This window comes from Trichosurus vulpecula, chromosome 5 (assembly GCF_011100635.1).
Source record: "Trichosurus vulpecula isolate mTriVul1 chromosome 5, mTriVul1.pri, whole genome shotgun sequence".
Lineage (NCBI taxonomy): Eukaryota > Metazoa > Chordata > Mammalia > Diprotodontia > Phalangeridae > Trichosurus > Trichosurus vulpecula.
The window spans coordinates 24,785,416-24,804,333 of NC_050577.1; the positions used below are offsets into that span (position 1 = coordinate 24,785,416).

General features: G+C 41.4%; 1 protein-coding gene across 2 annotated transcripts in view; it reads right to left on the reverse strand.

The window, feature by feature from the left end:
- The window catches only part of TGFBR2 (transforming growth factor beta receptor 2), a 93,875-nt gene that overhangs the window by 27,985 nt on the left and 46,972 nt on the right, over positions 1 to 18,918 (reverse strand). For both annotated transcript variants that reach the window (XM_036759684.1, XM_036759685.1), the window contains exon 3: positions 14,553 to 14,743. In XM_036759684.1, coding sequence (XP_036615579.1) covers positions 14,553 to 14,743 — 191 coding nt within the window. The remainder of the gene's footprint in view (positions 1 to 14,552; positions 14,744 to 18,918) is intronic.

Below are 18,918 nucleotides of genomic sequence, written 5' to 3' on the forward strand. Positions count from 1 at the left end.
CTTTTTTCTAATGGGCAGTGAAGTATTTCAGTAATTGGTATCTTTTATGGGAGGAGTTAAATTTATTAATTTAATTTTCTTGGACCCCAGTTTCTTCTTTATTTGTAAAATTAGGGGGCTGGACTAGATGATGTCTGATGTCCTTTCTGGCTCTAAATCTAGGATCCAGTCATCATCAACATGGCCCTGGGTATTAAAAGGCCTACCACTGTGAACATCTGGTTCAATTCCCTCATTTTACAAACATGGAAACTGAGGATGAGAGAAGTGAAATTACTTTTCCGAGATGTCATGGTCATTAAGACCTGGGACTTGAACCCAGGTCCCACATTTCTATATTAGCACTCTTATACCACCACCTTTCTTTCCTTGGAGGGGGAAAGGCAACTTTAGTGACCATTTTGTGATAGCTGAATTTGTTTCTTAGTTTTACCGGTGAGAAAACAGAATTTCAGAGAAATGAAATGATCCACCCAAGGTCACGCTGTCAGGAAAAAATAAAGCCAAGATGTGAGCTTGGACATACCAAGACTGTACTTATTGCCTTAAGGTGATGTCTTAAAGAAACTGGAATGCATGTTTTGTTATTGAAATAGGTGCACCATGGGCTACAGAGTACCATACCTAGAACCTCAGAAAGTAAGGTCTCCTTTAGGTTCTAAAAGTTCCTAGGGAAAACAGAAGTTCTACACAGAGGGCCCTGGACTCAGGATAACCCTTAGTGACGAAAATTAATGAGGAATCCATAGTTGCATTATAGATAATGAGCTATCACATGCCCATGGAAATCTGACGGAGAATAGGCACTCAATAGGAAAGCTGTTTCAATGCCTTCTCAATAGTTTAAAGGGAGCTTCCAAAGTCTTGCCTTAGACAATAGGATGGATGTGAGCAATAGTGTTCACTGGAAACGGGGGACTATTTCTAGGGTTCCTTGTTTGTTTACATGAGATGATGTAGCTGTTTATTAATCTTTGAAACAAATCCATTTCTCATCTTTAATTCAACTGATGAAATGGCTGTTCCAGATAAGATGGCCCTGGCTCCCTCTTTTATACATGTTTCCAGTTTCTTGGAAAACATTTTGAGAGAGCTATTAATAGTTGTTCTAGCATTCTACCTGTTCTGATGGTATAGATGTCTCTGATGGTGATTTCAAGTGGTAACTTATCCATGAAGCTAAAAGCAACTGCAATCCACCTCCTCCCTCTCTCTCCCCCTCCAACCTTCTCTATGTGTCTCTGTTTCTGTGTGTGTGTGTGTCTCCCTTTGAATCTGTCTGTCTCTGTCTATCTGTCTGTCTGTCTGTCTGTCTGTCTCTCTCTCTCTCTCACACACACACACACATACACACACACACACACACGCCCCTAAGTAAATTTTCCTTACTGAATATAATAACCTCTTACTCTGAGTTCAAAGCCTCCTGTCAAATATTTCACCACACTTGGCAGCTAGGAGGTGGGGAAGGTGCTATTTTGCAAATGAAGAGGCAACTCAGAATTAAGGTCTTTGGTACCCTGTCAGAATGAAGTGAACTATTTGCAAAAACACTAGTGAGAGACAGCAGGGCCTTCTTGGCAGATGACTTGTGAAGTGCCCTGTCTTGAGCCAGTGTGAATTTTCTAAGTCATTGATTGAATCTCTGTCCATCACCCCAGTAAATAACTTTAGATTAAATTCACAGTAATAAAAAAAAACATTAGAATTGTAGACCAGTAAGATGACCACCCAAAGGATCCATAGAATTTAAAGAGAGCTTCAAAATCTGAGTACTACAGCATGCCAAGAGATGTTGGCATGATTCTCCCTGAGGTGCTAACAAAATAAAAATACACCAACAAAAATAATGGTCCTGAAGAGCTCATATCACTAATGAATTAGTCCTGGGCTGTCACCAAAGCACAGTAACAAGGACTGATTGGAGAAGCAGCTGAATGATGGTGGGGGTAGGACCTGTCCAAAGACATCCCTATTCTCTTCTTTTGATGGTAAAGCCACTTCCTGGTTGACCATAGGCCTGACTGTTAAATCCATTGGTGGACACAAGAAATCATGTTACATGAATTGACAGTTCTTGCCTGAAAGTCTACACAGGATGAAAAAGAAACCAGGTCTAGACAAACAAGTCAAGGTCAATCTGATTCACAAACTAGAACAAAGTCTACCCCATAAAGCATCCCTTCAGGATAATGTCATCTCCTTTCCATGGGAAGTCTTCCTGGTTCCTGACAAAGATGGTCTATAATGATCTCTTTTGATGTGCATTTCTCTAATTGATAGTGATTTAGAGTATTTTTCCATATGACTATAGATATCTTTATTCTTCCTCTTAAAACTGCCTGTCCATATCCTTTGACCATTTCTCAATTGGGGAATGACTTATATTCCTATAAATTTGGCTCAGTTCCCTGCATATTTTAGAGATGAGGACTTTATCAAAAACACTGGTTGTGAAGATTTTCTCCCAATTTTCTGCTTCCCTCCTAATCTTTGTCGCATTGGCTTTGTTTATACAAAAACTTTTCAATTTAACATAATCAAAATTATCCATTTTGCATTTTGTAACACTCTCTTGTTGGGTCATGGAATTCTTCCCTTTCCCATAAATCTGACAGGTAAACTATTCCTTACTCTCCCAAAATGCAAATCAAAACAGCTCTTAGGTACCACATCTCTCCTGTCAGATTGGCTAACATGACAAAACAGGAAAATGATAAATGCTGGAGAGAATGTGGGAAAATTGGAACATTGTTACATTGTTAGTGGAGTTGTGAACTGATCCAGCCATTCTGGAGAGCAATTTGGAACTATGCCCAAAGGGCTATAAAAATGTGCATACCCTTTGACCCAGCAATACAACTTCTAGGGCTATATCCCAAAGAGATCACACAAGTGGGAAAGAAACCCGTATATACAAAAATATTTATAGCAGCTCTTTTTGTTGTGGCAAAGAATTGGAAATCAAGGGGATGCCATCAAATGGAGAATGGCTAAACAAATTGTAGTATATGAATGTAATGGAATATTATTGTGCTATAAGAAATGAGCAGCAAACGGACTTCGATATAACTTGGAATGACGTATATGAACTGATGCTGAGTGAAGGGAGCAGAACCAGGAGATCATTATACACGATTACAGACAAATGGTATCTGTAAGGACTAACTTTGATAGACTTGACTCCTCTCATCAATGCAAGATTCAAAGACAGCTCCAAAAGACTCATGACGGAAAAAGCTATGCACATCCAGAGAAAGAATTATGGAGTCTGAATGCGGATTGAGACAAACTTTTTGCTCTCTCTTTTTTCTTCTTCTTTTTTTTTTGGTTTTGTTTCTTCTTTCTCATGATTCATTCCATTGGTTATAATTCTTCTTTACAACTGGACTACTGTATAAATAAGTTCAATGTGAAGGTATATGTAGAACATACATTGGATTATATGCCACCTTGGGGGGCAGGGGAGGGGGAGAAGGAGGGAGAGAAAATTTGGAACCCCAAAACTTTTGGAACTGAGTACTGTAAAGAAAAATAAAAAAATCAATTTATAAAAATAAAATAAAATAATAAAATATAATGATTTTTTTGTTCAACTAACCAATTTCGTCATATAGAAAAGGAGCCAAAGTTTGCAAGGCAAAGATAGAAAGATGGAACAGAAAGATAGAGCAACAACATCAAACCACTTCCATTGTGGCACCCCCTACATACCAAAGGGGCAGCTAAGTGCTGCCGTAGATAGTGCCAAGCCTGGAATCAGGAAACTCCTCTTCCTGGGTTCAAATCTGGCCTAAGACACATAAGTGGATGACCCTGGGCAAGTCACTTAACACTGTTTACCTCAGTTTCCTCATCTGCAAAATGAGCTGGAGAAAGAAATGCAAACCACTGCCAAATGATGCATCACTGCATAGAAAACCCCAAATGGAGTCATGAAGAGTCGAACAACACTATACATAAGTCAGCAGGGGTACCAATTATATCTGTTCTTTTCAGTTTGACAAAATGCATAGAGAAATTAACGATATAAGCAGATTTTGCTTTAGGTATTTAGGGGTGGGAAACGGGGCTGGAGGGATATTTTTTCTTCTTTCCTTTGGCTATTACCTCAGAAGATGTTTTCTTTCTCTCTATCCCTGAAGGCAAGATTACAGGTAAGTTCACAATGGGTTCCTAGTTTTTCTGAAAGGAAACAGTCTCTCTACCCTGCCTTTTCCCTTCTCCTGTTCCCTGTCCCCATGTCTGTTCCTCATTTAACTCTCAGATCTCTCTCCTCTCAAAGCTGGGAGCTTGCAGATGCCCTTTTCTCTCTTCATCCAATCAAGAGATGCAATGTTATGTGCTCTACCCCGGCTGGAATGCTCCAATCCATCCTGGGGGAAGAGGTTTAATTTCTGTTCCATCCTATCTTCCTACAATACTTGGTCGGGCAAGTTGTAGTCTCTTCTACTATCAATAATTTTTTATCTGTGTACATGCCTATTCTCATGTGCATTCCTTGCTAAACTATGGTGTGTGCATGTGTATGTGTATGCATGTCAGGGTAACAACACATATGTTGTTGGAGGTTGTCAAGAGTTTCAGCAAAAAAAGAAATCAGGCAAAGCTAACTTGCTCATCCTTGTTGGAAAATGTGACTATAAAATCGAAAGAGCTGAGTTTCGTTAACACAGATTATCTTGAATACATTTTGGAATACTCTTTAAATAATGGGAAAAAGGTTTTCCTCTTTTTTTGGTTTAAGTAGTTTTGGCACATGATTCAAACAGACAATGAGCATTTAACAAGCAACTACTATGTGCTAGGCACTGCCAAGCATTGGGATACAAAGATAGGTAAAAAATCCCTGTTCTCAAGAAGCTCCACCTACGGCGGAGAGACACAACAGGAAAAATTCAAATCTAAGTACTTTTTTTTTTCCTGATGAAGGTCCAGTCCATATTTTATTTATTTTGTTTATTTGTAGTTTTCATGTTTTCCTCCAATGGAATGTGAGCTTCTTGGGGACAGAGATGGTCTCATTTTTCACCCAATGCTGAATACACTACTTGGTACATAGAAGATGCGTAAGAAATGTTTGTAGAATGAATGAATGAATGAATTGGGTTTCAGACAGAGCCTTAGAGCACCTAGAATACTACCTTGCACCTAAAAGAAGTGCTTAATAAATATTTGCTGAGAGTAGTACAGTGTTAAGAGTATTGGCTCAGGACTCAGATGCCCCGCATTCAAATTCTACCAATGACACTTACAATCCCTGTGACCTTTATGTAAGTGTCTTACATTTTCTGAGTCTCAGTTTCCTCATCTGTAAAATGGGGGTGGAACCAGAGGGCTTCTGAGGTCCCTTCCAGCTTGAAACATAGTCTTCTGACTCCAGGATTCAAAATATGAAAGGAAGAAGCTGGCAGCTCAGATCTGCTCCAGCTTACCGTCAGGCCAGGCTGAACTGTTTAAGGGGGCTGGAACAGAATGGGGGAAGAGGATTTGTTACTTTTAAATGTAGTTCAGTTGTTCGGTGACAATGCAACCATCAACAGAAGATCTGTTTGGCTAAATGGTGCTAAAGAAGGGGAAAGGGGTGTGTGTGTGTGTGTGTGTGTGTGTGTGTGTGTGTGTGTGTGTGTGTGTGTGTGATTTGTTAAATCTTTTAAAAGTCAAGAATATTTCTGGTAAAAACCAAAATTCAAGATGATTGGCAATGGGCAGGTTTATTTTAAATGGGGGGAGGGGAATGAGTTGGTTTTTTCCAATACAAAAAGCCCCCCAGAAGTCCCCTTGGTATGGCAGGCAGCACATTTAGCTTGGCCTAAAATGAAAGGCGGGCAGCTTCACTCCGTTATGTTGTGGTTAGCTGGCTTACTATGTATTTTTCCATTGTTCAAACATTTTCAATGACCATAGTGTAAGTCGAGTATTCTCTTCAGGCTAGCTTGCCCATCCTGCATTTAGATACAGCAATAACAAGCGGGTAGGAAGGCGTTGTCTGGAGGAAGCAGGGAACCCCAACAATAATATTCTAAAGTTTCACAAGACTATGATCCTTGGGAGTTGAAGCTATGTGCCTAACCTATACAAAAGATCACCTTATAATGAAGGCTCTTTTGTTCCTCCAAAACTGTGGCCCCTTGGATGAGGTCCAAGATGGGCCCAACCCATCCTGATACATTCCTTAGCATGGAGATAATGGGCTATAAAAGTTCTGTGCCAGGCACTGTGCTAAACACTGGGGTTACAAAGAAAGGGACACACAGTCCCTGCCTCCAGTTAGCATACATTCTCATGTGAACCCTGGGCTGTGGCTCAGAGTCAAATCTAGTCCATCCTCTGCCACTGCCCTACTCTGTACATTTAGGGAAAGGGAAAGGGGGAAAGAACAAGTATTTATTAAGTGTTTACTATGTGCCAGGTACTGTGCCCAAAAGCCCAAAAGACTCTTCCCTGAAATTCAGTTCACTCCTTTGTAAAACGAAAGGGTTGCCGTCAATCTGCCAAAATCATAAAGACAGAAATAGTGCTGGCAGAACAAGGGAAGACTGGCACACTAAAATATCCTGTTACTGAAGCTGTGATTTTCTCCAACTGTTTTGGAAAACAATTTGGAAGAATGCAAGAAACTCCCCTAAATTCTTTCTACCCATAGCCTTTGGCTTAGCAACCCCACTACTGGGAATAGATCCCAAAGAAGTCAAAGATGGTGGGTGGGGGTGATGGGAGGAAGAGCTCTCACATGTACCATAACATTCAATTTTTGTGACAGCATAAACCTGGAAACTATGGCTGCCCAGTGACTAAACTAGCAAAGGGCTGAACAGACTGCAGAATGTCAGTGTACTAGAATACTACTGCCCTATAGGAAACAGCAAATGTAGAGAATTCAGAAGCATTGGAAGGCTAATAATATAAGCTGATGTAGGATGAAGTAAGCCACCCTGGAAGGATACAGACAATGACAACAATGGTCTAAATGAACAAATGAATTGAATGAATGACAGCTAAACACTGATAGATTTTAATAACTGATTTTGTTTTAGCGCAGATGATGAAAATATCATTTGCTTCTCTGTAGATGGAGTTGCTGTGTCAACTGGCTTTTCTTTCACATAAGGGAGGGTTTGGTGGGGGGGGGGGGTCGGGAAGAAGGTCATTCACTATAATCTAAAGGGGGAGAAGTGCATCTATAGAATTCTACAAAAAAATAAAAAACAAACCAAGTTAACATGGTGGATCAAATACTGTCTAAATTGCTTTCCAGTCCCCACAGTCTATGAATAGTGTATAAATAGATCTACATAAGGTCCAAGCATCCAGTCAACTGATCTGGCTCTGATGAATTTTGTTTACTTTGCTGCTTGAAAAAATTCCAAAGATAGAAGCTTTGCTTTAAGCTACTTCCAATGCTTTCTAAGCATTTCTTAACTGAGTCACAATACTTCCTACAACCCATGAGTTTTATTATTTTTGGGGATCCAGTACAGAGCATTCCAGGGTTCCTGTTGCAGCCCTCCTTGTCTAGAACCAAAGGATACTTTAGTTCTGATCCATCACCTTGAGTGATGAGGGTAACTCATGCCGTTGAGACTTTTATTTTAATTCCCAGCTTTCTTCCTTTTCCAAAAGCTTTCCCATTTTTTTTCTGTATTTAGGATTCTGCTTTGCTTCCCTCTAGAGATGACAAGGTCAGCTGGTTCAACAGCCTTGTTGGACAATTACATCAGACAAGAGATAGCACATACCCAGAATGCTTTGGGGCCTCCCGAACACCACTTCTGCTTTCTTTCTTCTCCTTTCTGAAACAACTGACAACTATACTATCAGTTCTGCTAGCACGTTGACTCCCCTGACAGATGGGCTAGAAATAGAAAATGTAAGGGCATAGGGAAGAAACAGTGAAAAAACACATACATACAAATACACACAAACACATATACATATGTGGATAGGGAATATAGACACACACACACACACACACACACACACACACACACTCACACACGTAAGCCAAGTCCTCTCTCCCAGTAGAGGAAATGAGAAAGTATGCAAGGCATGAGAGCAATACATGGAATGGGCTTCTACTGTAGTTCGAAACCAGCTTTTTCCAGTCCATTATCTAGTTGTCTAGAGGAGCAGGGGACCAGCTGGCTAAGATGCTCTGCCTAAAAGCTAAACACAGACAGGAAACCACATGTCTGATACTGTAAAAATCATTCCTCTTCCTGCCATGGCTAACCAGGCAGGCAATGAAATAAGGTGGTTTTTGTTTAAAAGAAACTCTAATCCACAACATATTTTTTTTTCTAACAAGGAACAAAAATAAGACATACCTTCACAAAAACTCCTTCCGCCTCATCCTCCTCCCTATGTTACCTGATTCCTTCCCCTTGGGAGGCAGTGGGCTGAACTTTTCAGACTATTTCTGTACGTATTTACGATCAGCAGAGCACATACACCAGAAGCAGGCAGGACCAATGTTCACTTCACTGTATGCTAGCACTGGAGATGGTGTGGGCTCTAACACCTTTGACAATCAGGATCACAGTAATGGTAGCCTACATCAATACACAGATTCAGGGCTTGCCTTTGTGCCTGAGCTCACCAACTTCCCAGAGCAATGTCTTTTATTTCTCAACCCTGCATGGCCCTATACTATTCCCTGCTCAGCAGACCCTTCCTTCCTCCCAGCACCCCCAAGGAATAGTTTTAACTAACAACATCAGAGAGGAGAAGAACAAGAATATGCTGGGAAATGTTTAACGACCAGTTCTCCAAGAAAAAATGTACTCAGGACACACTTTTTAGATCTGCAGCACCAACATTTTCTCCATCATTTCAAGTCTAGGTAATCAGCAAAGCAATAAACAAATGCAAAACAGTAAATCAAGCCCCAATTCATTGCATTTGCTGATTCCCAAGTTTTTAACGCTCATACTGAAAATTTAACAATCAGCTCACAAGCCTATCCAAATTGGCTCCCTCAAACCCCTAGGAGTGGGTGGCCATGCATCGTCTTGATCTTGCAAGATGACCTTTCCCTCACAATACTAGAAGTTCATTGTGATAAGGCAAGCGATCAATCCATAGTAATATAAGCATTTGCTTGTTTATTTCTTTGATCTATCCTTCTCAGCCATTGCCTGAGACCATAAACACACACTGCTTTGCATTCTGAACCCAGAACTGTACTATGTCCTTTAACATGGCTCACCTCCTTTGGGGGAAGGGAGGGCAACTTATTCCACATTTGCAAATCAGCAAAGTAACAAGTATAATGTGGCAGACCCCAAAAAAATGTGAGCTCCATGAGGGCAGGAGCTATTTTAATTTTGTCTTCCTATTTCCAGTGACTGAGATGATAAGCATTTGTTGGATTGAATGACTGAACGGAATGCAATAGTTGTGTTTTAATGTCTGACTGATAAAAGCTGTTTTAAGTACTGAGTCAAATCCCACTAACGTCAGTTAGATCCCCAAATGACCCATAAGAACATTTCTGGAAACTTGTTTGCCCTCTGATCATCCATTGTGAAGAGCTCATTTATGAAGGTCAAAAGCCTTTCAAATCCATCATGGGTTTGAACCAATGCCTTCAGAGTGAAAAATAAGGGTGTTTCAACCAAATTCCAGATGACCAGGACAAACACTTAATCATGTGTTAAGGTTTTACATCTGGAAAAATGAGCTCTAGAAATGGGGATAAAATTTTAGGAAGGGAATGAGAAGCTGAAAAGTACCCAGGAGGGCAGCCAGGATGGGGATGGGTCTGTAATTCTTGCCAGGAGGCTCATTTGAAGGAACTGTGATTATGGAACCTGAAGAATAGAAGACTCAGGAGAAAGACAAAGGCTGGCTTTCTGCATGTATCTGGAAGATGATAGAGATCCACAAGCTTCCTGGCTCTTCCTTGCACACAATTTCCCAACTTGGGGCATTTTCACTGGCTGCTCCCCCTGCCTGGAACTCTGTTCCTCTTTATTCTCCACCTGTAGGCTTCACTGGCTTCTTTCAAGTCTCCACTAGATTCTTACTCTCAGCAAGAAGCTCTCTCAGTCCTTAGTCTTAGGGCCTTCTTTCTTGTATCTCCAACGAATCCTGTATCTCACTTATTTATACCTAGTTGTTTGCATGTTTTCTATCCTATTAGACTGAACCCCTACGGAGCCCTTTGTCGTCCTTTGTATCCCCAGTGCTTAACACAGTGCCTGGCACACAGCAGACACTTAATGAATGCTGGCTAGTTGACTTCAAGTAGGATTAGCCTTGAGTTGCTTTGCATAAGTGGGTAGAACCCAGAGTAATCGGCAGAAGCTATGAAGAGGCAGATGTCACAGGAAAATTCCTACCTATGAGTTGCACCAAAGGGGAAGGTGGTGGGAGGTGGTCAGGAGGTGGTGGGAAAATCTTATTTAACTCTCTAATAAGTGCTAATTGACTGACTCATTGGAGATCTTCCAGGAAAGGTTGGATGACCTCATATTGTAGAGGGGATTCTGAACCAAGCACAGGTTGGACTAGATAGTCTCGGAGGTCTCTCCCAGCTCTTAGATCTAGTGATTGTGAAACTTCGATCATTCTCAACAAATTGGCAAGTGCCCTAAAGGAGGGCTCTAGCACATGGTTGGTCCCAGACTGAGTCAGTTTGCATCAAACTCTGTCCCGTGGTCTCCATGTGCATCCTAACTTGACTGGTCACAAGGAGACAGGGAGATGACTCAGTGGGAATGATTACCACCACCAAAGAGGGCAAAGCCATGCTTAGCAAACCAGCCAGGCTAACTGGCCAGGGCAGCAATGCCATGAAAGACAGCACATTTACACAGTGGAGAGCTGAACACTTCAGAGAGATAAGGTGGGAGGATTTATTCCTTTGTCATTAGAGTTCCATTATTATTCTGCCCATCGAAGTACAGAGACAGCCTCCAGCAAGCTTCCCATTCTATTCTAGTCAAGAACACTGGACAGGAAGAAAATGCTAATTAGCCCAAGATGTGAGGGGTGTGGTTAGCTTGGATCTGAAGGCCTAGACACAGCAGGCTTTTCTTTCCACTGTGAAGGTGCTCGTGGCAGATTACCCACCACATGGCCAGATGCAGACTACATTGGTCCTGGAATAATGGCCTGTTATCTCAGTACGAGGCCATCCTCACTAGGCAAAAATGCCCACCCAGGGATTGAGGAGGAGAAGACTCAAGTCAAGGAAGTACAGGGAGCTCAGCAGATGACTTATTCCAGGCTCATGTCCCTCATCCAGTAAAACATTCAAGACTGAGCCTGGAGCTTAGTGTTTACCAAAAAAAAAAAAAGACCCAACTTAATAAGAATCATACATATTGATTGGAAGATGGAAGGGTCCTGAGACCTTCTCTAATCCAAGCCTCTTAAATGATCAGTGAAAACCCAAGACCCCTAAGCACAACAGTGACTGGCCCAAGATCACACAGGTCTCCATAAATAGTGGTTGGCATTTGAATGACCCCAACAATCACTACAGTGATTCCACTTTAGTCCTGTGTTCTGACCTGGAGAAGGATTAGTTTGAGAGTCTCCCCCAGCAGTAAGATACCACTTGCAGGAGAAACGAATCTATTTGTGAGTACTAGTTTCTCAACTTAATGATTGCAATTAAATGCATGTTCTTTAAAAATGCCCTATTCTGTGACAGAAAGAATAATAGGAAAGCTTACATTTACATCATGATTTATGGGCTCATCTGGTCCTCAGAAGCCTAGGTTCACCATTACCTTCTCCAGCTCATTTTACAGATGGAAAAACTGAGGCAGGCAGGGTTAAGTGACTTTCCCAGGGTCACACAGCTAGTAAGTGTCTGAAGCTGGATTTGAACTTAGGAAGAAGAGCCTTCCTGACTCAGGCCTGGTGCCATGTGCACTATCATGCCACCTAGCTGCCCCTGTGATACATATTACACATCATATCTGTGAAGGATTCTGCAAACTTTATATAAATGTTGGCTATAATTTATTTGGAGCAGATGGTTTCTCTATTTGGTTTTCTCTTCCCCATAGTCTAGAAAGTGAGCTACTTGCTTGAAGTAGGCACTCAAGAAATGTTTGCTGAATTGAATTAACTGAACTGAACTGAACATAGTCCAGAAAGTCTTGTTTAGGGGACGGATGGAATACGAGCTTAATTAGTGAGCCGGGGTGGGGATCTACCTCTGCTCTAATTCATAGGGTGGTTCGGTAGAGGGGAAAGAACACTCTGAGGAACTGAGTTCAAATCCCAACTCTGCTTCTGGCTACTCATTTGACACTGGTCAAGGCATTTAACCTGCCAGGCTCAGTTCCCAGGGTGGACTCAATGAACTCTATTCACCCTTCTAGCTCTAAAGCTCTGATCTTGTGACCTTGGACAAATCACTTCCATGGCCTATGCCAATTTCTTCTTCTGTTAGATGTGCATATCTCCCAGGACTGTTTTGGGAAAAACTTTCAATGGTGGGATGAGAGTACTTTAGCTGTTATTTTTAATCCTGATCTTAACAAATCCTACATAAACTCATTGGCATGTCTGTCTACAAAAATGGAACAGTGAAAGGGGGTTGTATAGGAAGAAGGGAATCTGTGATGGGCACACTGCTTGTAAAGGCAACTGGACAGAATAAGGGAAAACATGATTGTTCTATGCCACATTCCCAGACCCAAGGCCCAAGAGAGCCCAGATGGGAGCAGCTGTCAATGCAAAGAGACAAACCAAGCCCAGAAGCTTCCATGTACCACACACACAAGAAAAATGGAGTCTGGAAGAAAAGGTTGAGCCAAACCAACCAGTTTCTTTGGAAGGTCTTGTCTTGTATAGATGTGATTTTAGAGGGTGTAGAGGGAAGAACAGCAGTGCATCCACTTACAGACCAAGAGAGTCCATTACGTCACTGACAGAATGAGTTTATTCATGCTTAGCATATCTAAGAACTCAGAGAAGGCATCTATAGGACTTTCCGTTCTACTAGAGTTAGGAAAGCAACCACTAGGAGGATAAGAATAATATATAAGAGTAAATTACTAATGATTCGAACTCTGAAAAGGACAATTTTAGGACTCGAGTAGTTCTACTTTTGTATAAAAGAAAATAAACAGATGGGAAGTCGTGGAAAGACTGGATTGGCAAACAGAGGACCTCAAATTCCACTTCTGACACCATCTGACTTTGGGTGAGTTACTTAAATTCTCTGGACCTCAGATGACTCATTTTACATGTGACAGGGTTATAACAGATGGTTTTTGAAGTCACTTCCAGGTCTAGGTCTATGAGCCTATGAACTAACTTACTCAGAGTCACTCACTTGTCTGACCCAGGCATTTAGCCTCCCTGGCCTCAGTTTCCTTATCTGCAAAATAACATGACTAGATGATGACTGAGTTCCCTTCTGACTCTACCTATGAGCCCATATGGCTTGTAATTGGACATGAGTCTGTCCCTGGAAATGTGGAATCCTCAAGGGTCATGGCTTGGCTTTCAGCATGCTGCTAATGAAGAGCTATGGATCAAGACAGCCTCAGCCAAGTGTCCATAATCTGGCAAGACCCAGACTCAATGAGAGGGGAGATGGCTATGGGAGAAGAGAGCTCATGCTTCCAGATAAAAGTAGAGGAAGTCCACCTCCATGGGAAGGAAGGAAGTTTTAGAAAAACTAAGTCCACACGAACCTAGCATCTCTCAAAGGCCTTAGCTGCCAGAGTGGCTGGACTTCCTGAGTTGTATAACACCAAAGATTCTGCTCATTTTTCTTTGCCAGGAAAGGAGTAGTTAACTCTAATAAATACCAGCTTATTTATGTATCCTGATAAATAACTAGTTTATTTGTTCTTGTCAATAAATAACTAGTTTATTTGTTTATTTTCATAAGCAATTGACATTTAAATGCTGATTTTCTATTTTTCGATAATCTCACTTCTAAGTATTTTCATCAACTTTCCCCCATCTGGTGAGGTATGATCTCAATATTCCTTAAGGGAAAGCAGTGAGGAGGTCCTGTGTGATAGGTTGAAGGAGTACTGAAGAGTGACTCACTCATGGCGAATCAGGGGTCATCTAGAGAAAGATGGAATGACATGAGATTATGATCAGAGGAAGGAATTTCAATGCTCGTTATCATAGAAATGAGAATATTTGTGAGAGAGGACATGATGAATGTATGGTATCACCAATATATGGTAGCACCTTGTATGGTGCTCAAGTTGAATGGAGGAGGTCATGAGAATTGAATGGGTTGGAGACCAAGAGGCTAGGGTATTTGAGGGAATGTATACATGGATAGAGAAGTCCCTTAGGAAAAGGGTAATGGATTTGAGAAGGTGGGGGCATGAACTTCATTGACCATAGCATAAACTAGTCTGAGTCAACCTGAAATATGGGTTGACAATTCATAAAATTATATATTGGCTGGCAACTTTCCAACGCCAGTGACTTCTGAAACTTCTCTAGGGAAAAAAACTGTACAAGACAAGAGAAGTTAAATTAATATTAGAGAGAGAAAATGGGACTTCTCACAGACACGCCCAGGAGCCAGTGAAGAAAAGGAGGAAAGAACCCACCTTCTGAGAAGTATAAGATGTCATTGCACTCCTCTTTCCTACAGGAACACATGAAGAAAGTTTCACCAGGAACCTTTTTTTCCTTCATTATGCATTTGTCAGAATTAGAATCCTCCAGGGCAAACCCGTGGACCTTGAGGCTAGGATCATGGCAGAGGGTTTCCATGGTTACATTTTTATCATTCTTCCTCCTGGAATTGAAAGAGGGAGAGATGAAGTGTTGGCTTTTTTTTTCCTCAGGATATAGTAGGCAGTGGGGCAGGTAATCCTGCAACACAGAAATCTCTGAAACTGTCACATTGTTTTATCAGTGTAACACCAGTGGGAACCAGGTATAGTTCTCCCTGCTTACTCACTTTTTTCGTTCTACCAAGTCTACTCATGAGAGTTTATAAGGAGATAAATATAGCAGGGGTCTACACTTTTCAGAACTTACATCACAGAACATCAGAACTGAAAGTGACCTTGGGGGAAGGGGGTTCATTCTAGACCAACTTTCTTGTTTTAGAGGTGAGGAAACTGAAACACAGAGAAACTAAATTACTTTCTTGAGATTCACAGCTAGTAAGTGGGACAGCTGGGACAAGAACTTGGGTCTCTTGATTTTCCCTGACTCACAAAGATTGTCAATAATCTAAATTTACTTTGCCACTTGCCATTGTTGTTGCTCAGTCCTTCAGTCATTACCAATTCTTCACGACCCCATGGACTTGTCCATGGTTTTCTTGGCAAAAATACTGGAGTGGTTTTCCATTTCCTTCTCAATTGTGTCCCCATCCTACAGCTGAGGAACTGAGGCAATTTGGGGTTAATAGACTTGCCCAAGGTCACATAACTAGCAAATATTTGAGCCTGGATTTGAACTTGGGTCTTCCAGATTCCAAGCTCAGTGCTCCATTCACTGCACCACCTAGCTTGTCCCTTGCCATGCATTACCAGGACTTCAAATCAATTTCAAAGACAAGAAGCAAGGGAGGGCTGGGGGGCTGAAGCCATTTTCCTTGATGGCTTTTCTACATATGTTGGTTGTTCTACCATCCAAATTTCCAGAATGGTCCTGTCAAGCCTTCCCTTCTACCCAGAGCATTGCTTTGGGAGTGAATGTGGAATGGGGTGGAGGGTGGCAGGGAGAGAAGAAGAGGAGAGAAGGCAGGAAGATGAGGGTACAGGGAAGTGCTTCACTCTGTTCTGTGTTTTGTAGCCATCAGATCTTTCCACCCTGTATTGCCTTCCAAGGGGAGTAAGTGAGTGATGGTCAGGCCACTATGAATGAACCATTAGTGAGAAAGAAAAGCCAATTCTAGGGTCTAAATGAGGTTATCAGACTGGGACCTGGATTCTAGACTCAACTTTTCTACTTAACTTCAAATGAGACTCTGGGTGAATCATGACCCTTCTCTAGACCTTGTTTTCCTCCTCCGTAAAATCAAATATGTTCAGTACAGAAATGAAGGCCCCCATACATTGAGATGTTAAGTTGATGCCCATCAAGTGGGTTAGGGCTAAAAAAACAAAACAAAAAAACAAACAAACAAACAAAAACAAACTTGTCACACCTAAAAGTAACAGACTATTTCTGGTCTCTTAGAAATGATAACTAATGGGGGATGGAGTCAAGATGGCAGCTGGAAAGCAGGGACTTGCCTAGGGCTCTCCAACAGGACCCTCCAAACACCGATAAAAAATGGCTCTGAACAAATTCTAGAACTGCAGAACCCATGGAATAGTGGAGGAAAGCAGAGCTCAAGCCCAGGACATCCTGGATGGTCTCTGGGTAGGGTCTATAACACAGAGCTGGGAGAGGAGGGGAGCACAGCCTAGCCTGGGCTGTGCTGGACCAACCAGACCAGGAGCTGGGTGGAAGAAGCCCTAGCACCCTGAATCAGTGAGCTGTGGCAGTTACCAGACTTCTCAACCCACAAACACCAAAGACAACAGAGAAGGTCAGTGGGAAAAACTTCAGGGAACAGAGTGAAAGGAGTTTGCAGTTTGGCCACCACCCCAGGGGGCAGCAGAGGAGATGCAGCTACAGAACTACAGCTGCAGTTGCTTGCAGCCCAAGACCCACCTGGTGGGAGGAATTAAGTGGTGGATCTGAGCGGGAGTTCAGAGCCAACTTAGATATGAGTCGCAATCCAGGTTGGCAGTTCTTGGGGGAGGAAGAGTGCTGGTGTGGCAGAGCTTGCTGTGTAGAAATAGCTCTGAACACAACAGCGCAGCCCCTCAAGCTTGGGATAGAGTACTCTCTACTCTTCAATCAGTCATACCCCAACGAAAAACTCAAAGGTCATGTAGTTGGCTGGGAACATGGCCAGGGAGCAAAAACAGACTCAGATTCAGACTCAGACTTTGGAATCTTTCTTTGGTTACAAAGAAGACCAAAACATATACAGCCCGAAGTCAACAAAGTCAAAGAGCCTACATTAAAAGCCTCCAAGAAAAACATGAACTGCTCTCAGGACATGGAAGAGCTCAAAAAGGATTTGGAAAAGCAAATTAGAGAAGTAGAGGAAAAATTGGGAAGAGAAATGAGAGTGATGAGAGAAAACCATGAAAAACAAGTCAATGACTTGCTAAAGGAGACCCAAAAAATACTGAAGAAAATAACACCTTAAAAAAAATAGACTAACTTAAATGGCAAAAGACCTCCAAAAAGCCAATGAGGAGAAGAATGCCTTGAAAGGCAGAATTAGCCAAATGGAAAAGGAGGTCCAAAAGACCACTGAAGAAAATACTACCTTAAAAATTAGATTGGAACAAGTGGAAGCTGGTGACTTGATAAGAAATCAAGATATTATAAAAATAGAACCAAAGGAATGAAAAAATGGAAGACAATGTGAAATATCTCATTGGAAAAACCACTGACCTGGAAAATAGATCCAGGAGAGATAATTTAAAAATGATTGGACTACCTGAAAGCCATGATCAAAAAAAGAGCCTAGACAACATCTTTCAAGAAATTATCAAGGAGAACTGCCATGATATTCTAGAGCCAGAAGGTAAAACAGAAATTGAAAGAATCCACAGATTGCCTCCTGAAAAAGATCTCAAAAAGAAAACTCCTAGGAATATTGTCGCCAAATTCGAGAGCTCCCAGGTCAAGGAGAAAATACTGCAAGCAGCCAGAAAGAAACAACTTGAGTATTGTGGAAACACAATCAGGATAACACAAGATCTAGCAGCTTCTACATTAAAGGATCTAAGGGCTTGGAATATCATATTCCAGAGGTTAATGGAGCTAGGATTAAAACCAAGAATCACCTACCCAGCAAAACTGAATATCATGTTTCAAGGCAAAATATGGATTTTCAACAAAATAGAGGACTTTCAAGCTTTCTCAGTAAAAAGACCAGAGCTGAATAGAAAATTTGACTTTCAAACATAAGAATCAAGAGAAGCATGAGAAGGTAAACAAGAAAGAGAAATCATAAGGGACTTACTAAATTTGAAATGTTCTGCTTACATTTCTACATGGAAAGATGATGTGTATAATTCATGAGACCTCAGTCTTAGGGTAGCTGAAGGGAATATACATACGTACACACACACACACACACACACACACACACACATATATATATATGCAAATATACATATATATGTATACATATACATATACATATACATATACATATACATATACATATATAGACAGAGGGCACAGGGTAAGTTGAATATGAAGGGATGATACCTAAAAAAATAAAATAAAATTAAGGGATGAGAGAGGAATATATTGAGAGAGGGAAAAAGGGAAAGATAGAATGGGGTAAATTATCTCACATAAAAGTGGCAAGAAAAAGCAGTTCTGTAGGAAAGGAAGAGGGAGTAGGTAAGGGGGAATGAGTGAATCTTGCTTTCACTGGATCTGACCTGAGGAGGGAATAACATACACACTCAACTGGGTATCTTACCCCACAGGAAAGAAGGAGGAAGGAGATAAAAAGGGGGGATGATAGGAGGGAGGGCAGATAGGGGGAGGAAGTAATCAAAAGCAAAGACTTTTGAAAAGGGACAGAGTCAAAGGAGAAAATTGAATAAAGTGGGATAGGATAGGAAGGAGCAAAATATAGTTAGTCTTTCACAAGTATTGTGAAGTATTGAGTATTGTGGAAGGGTTTTGCATAATGATACACATGTGGCCTATGTTGAATTGCTTGCCTTCTTAGGGAGGGAGGATGGGGAGGGAAGAGGGGAGAAAATTTGGAACTCAAAGTTTTAAAAACAGAGGTTCAAAAAAAAAGTTTTTGCATGCAACTAGAAAATAAGATGTACAGGCAATGGGGCATAGAAATCTATCTTGCCCTACAAGAAAGTAAGGGAAAAGGGGATGAGGAGGAGTGGGGCAATCAGAATATATGCCATCTTG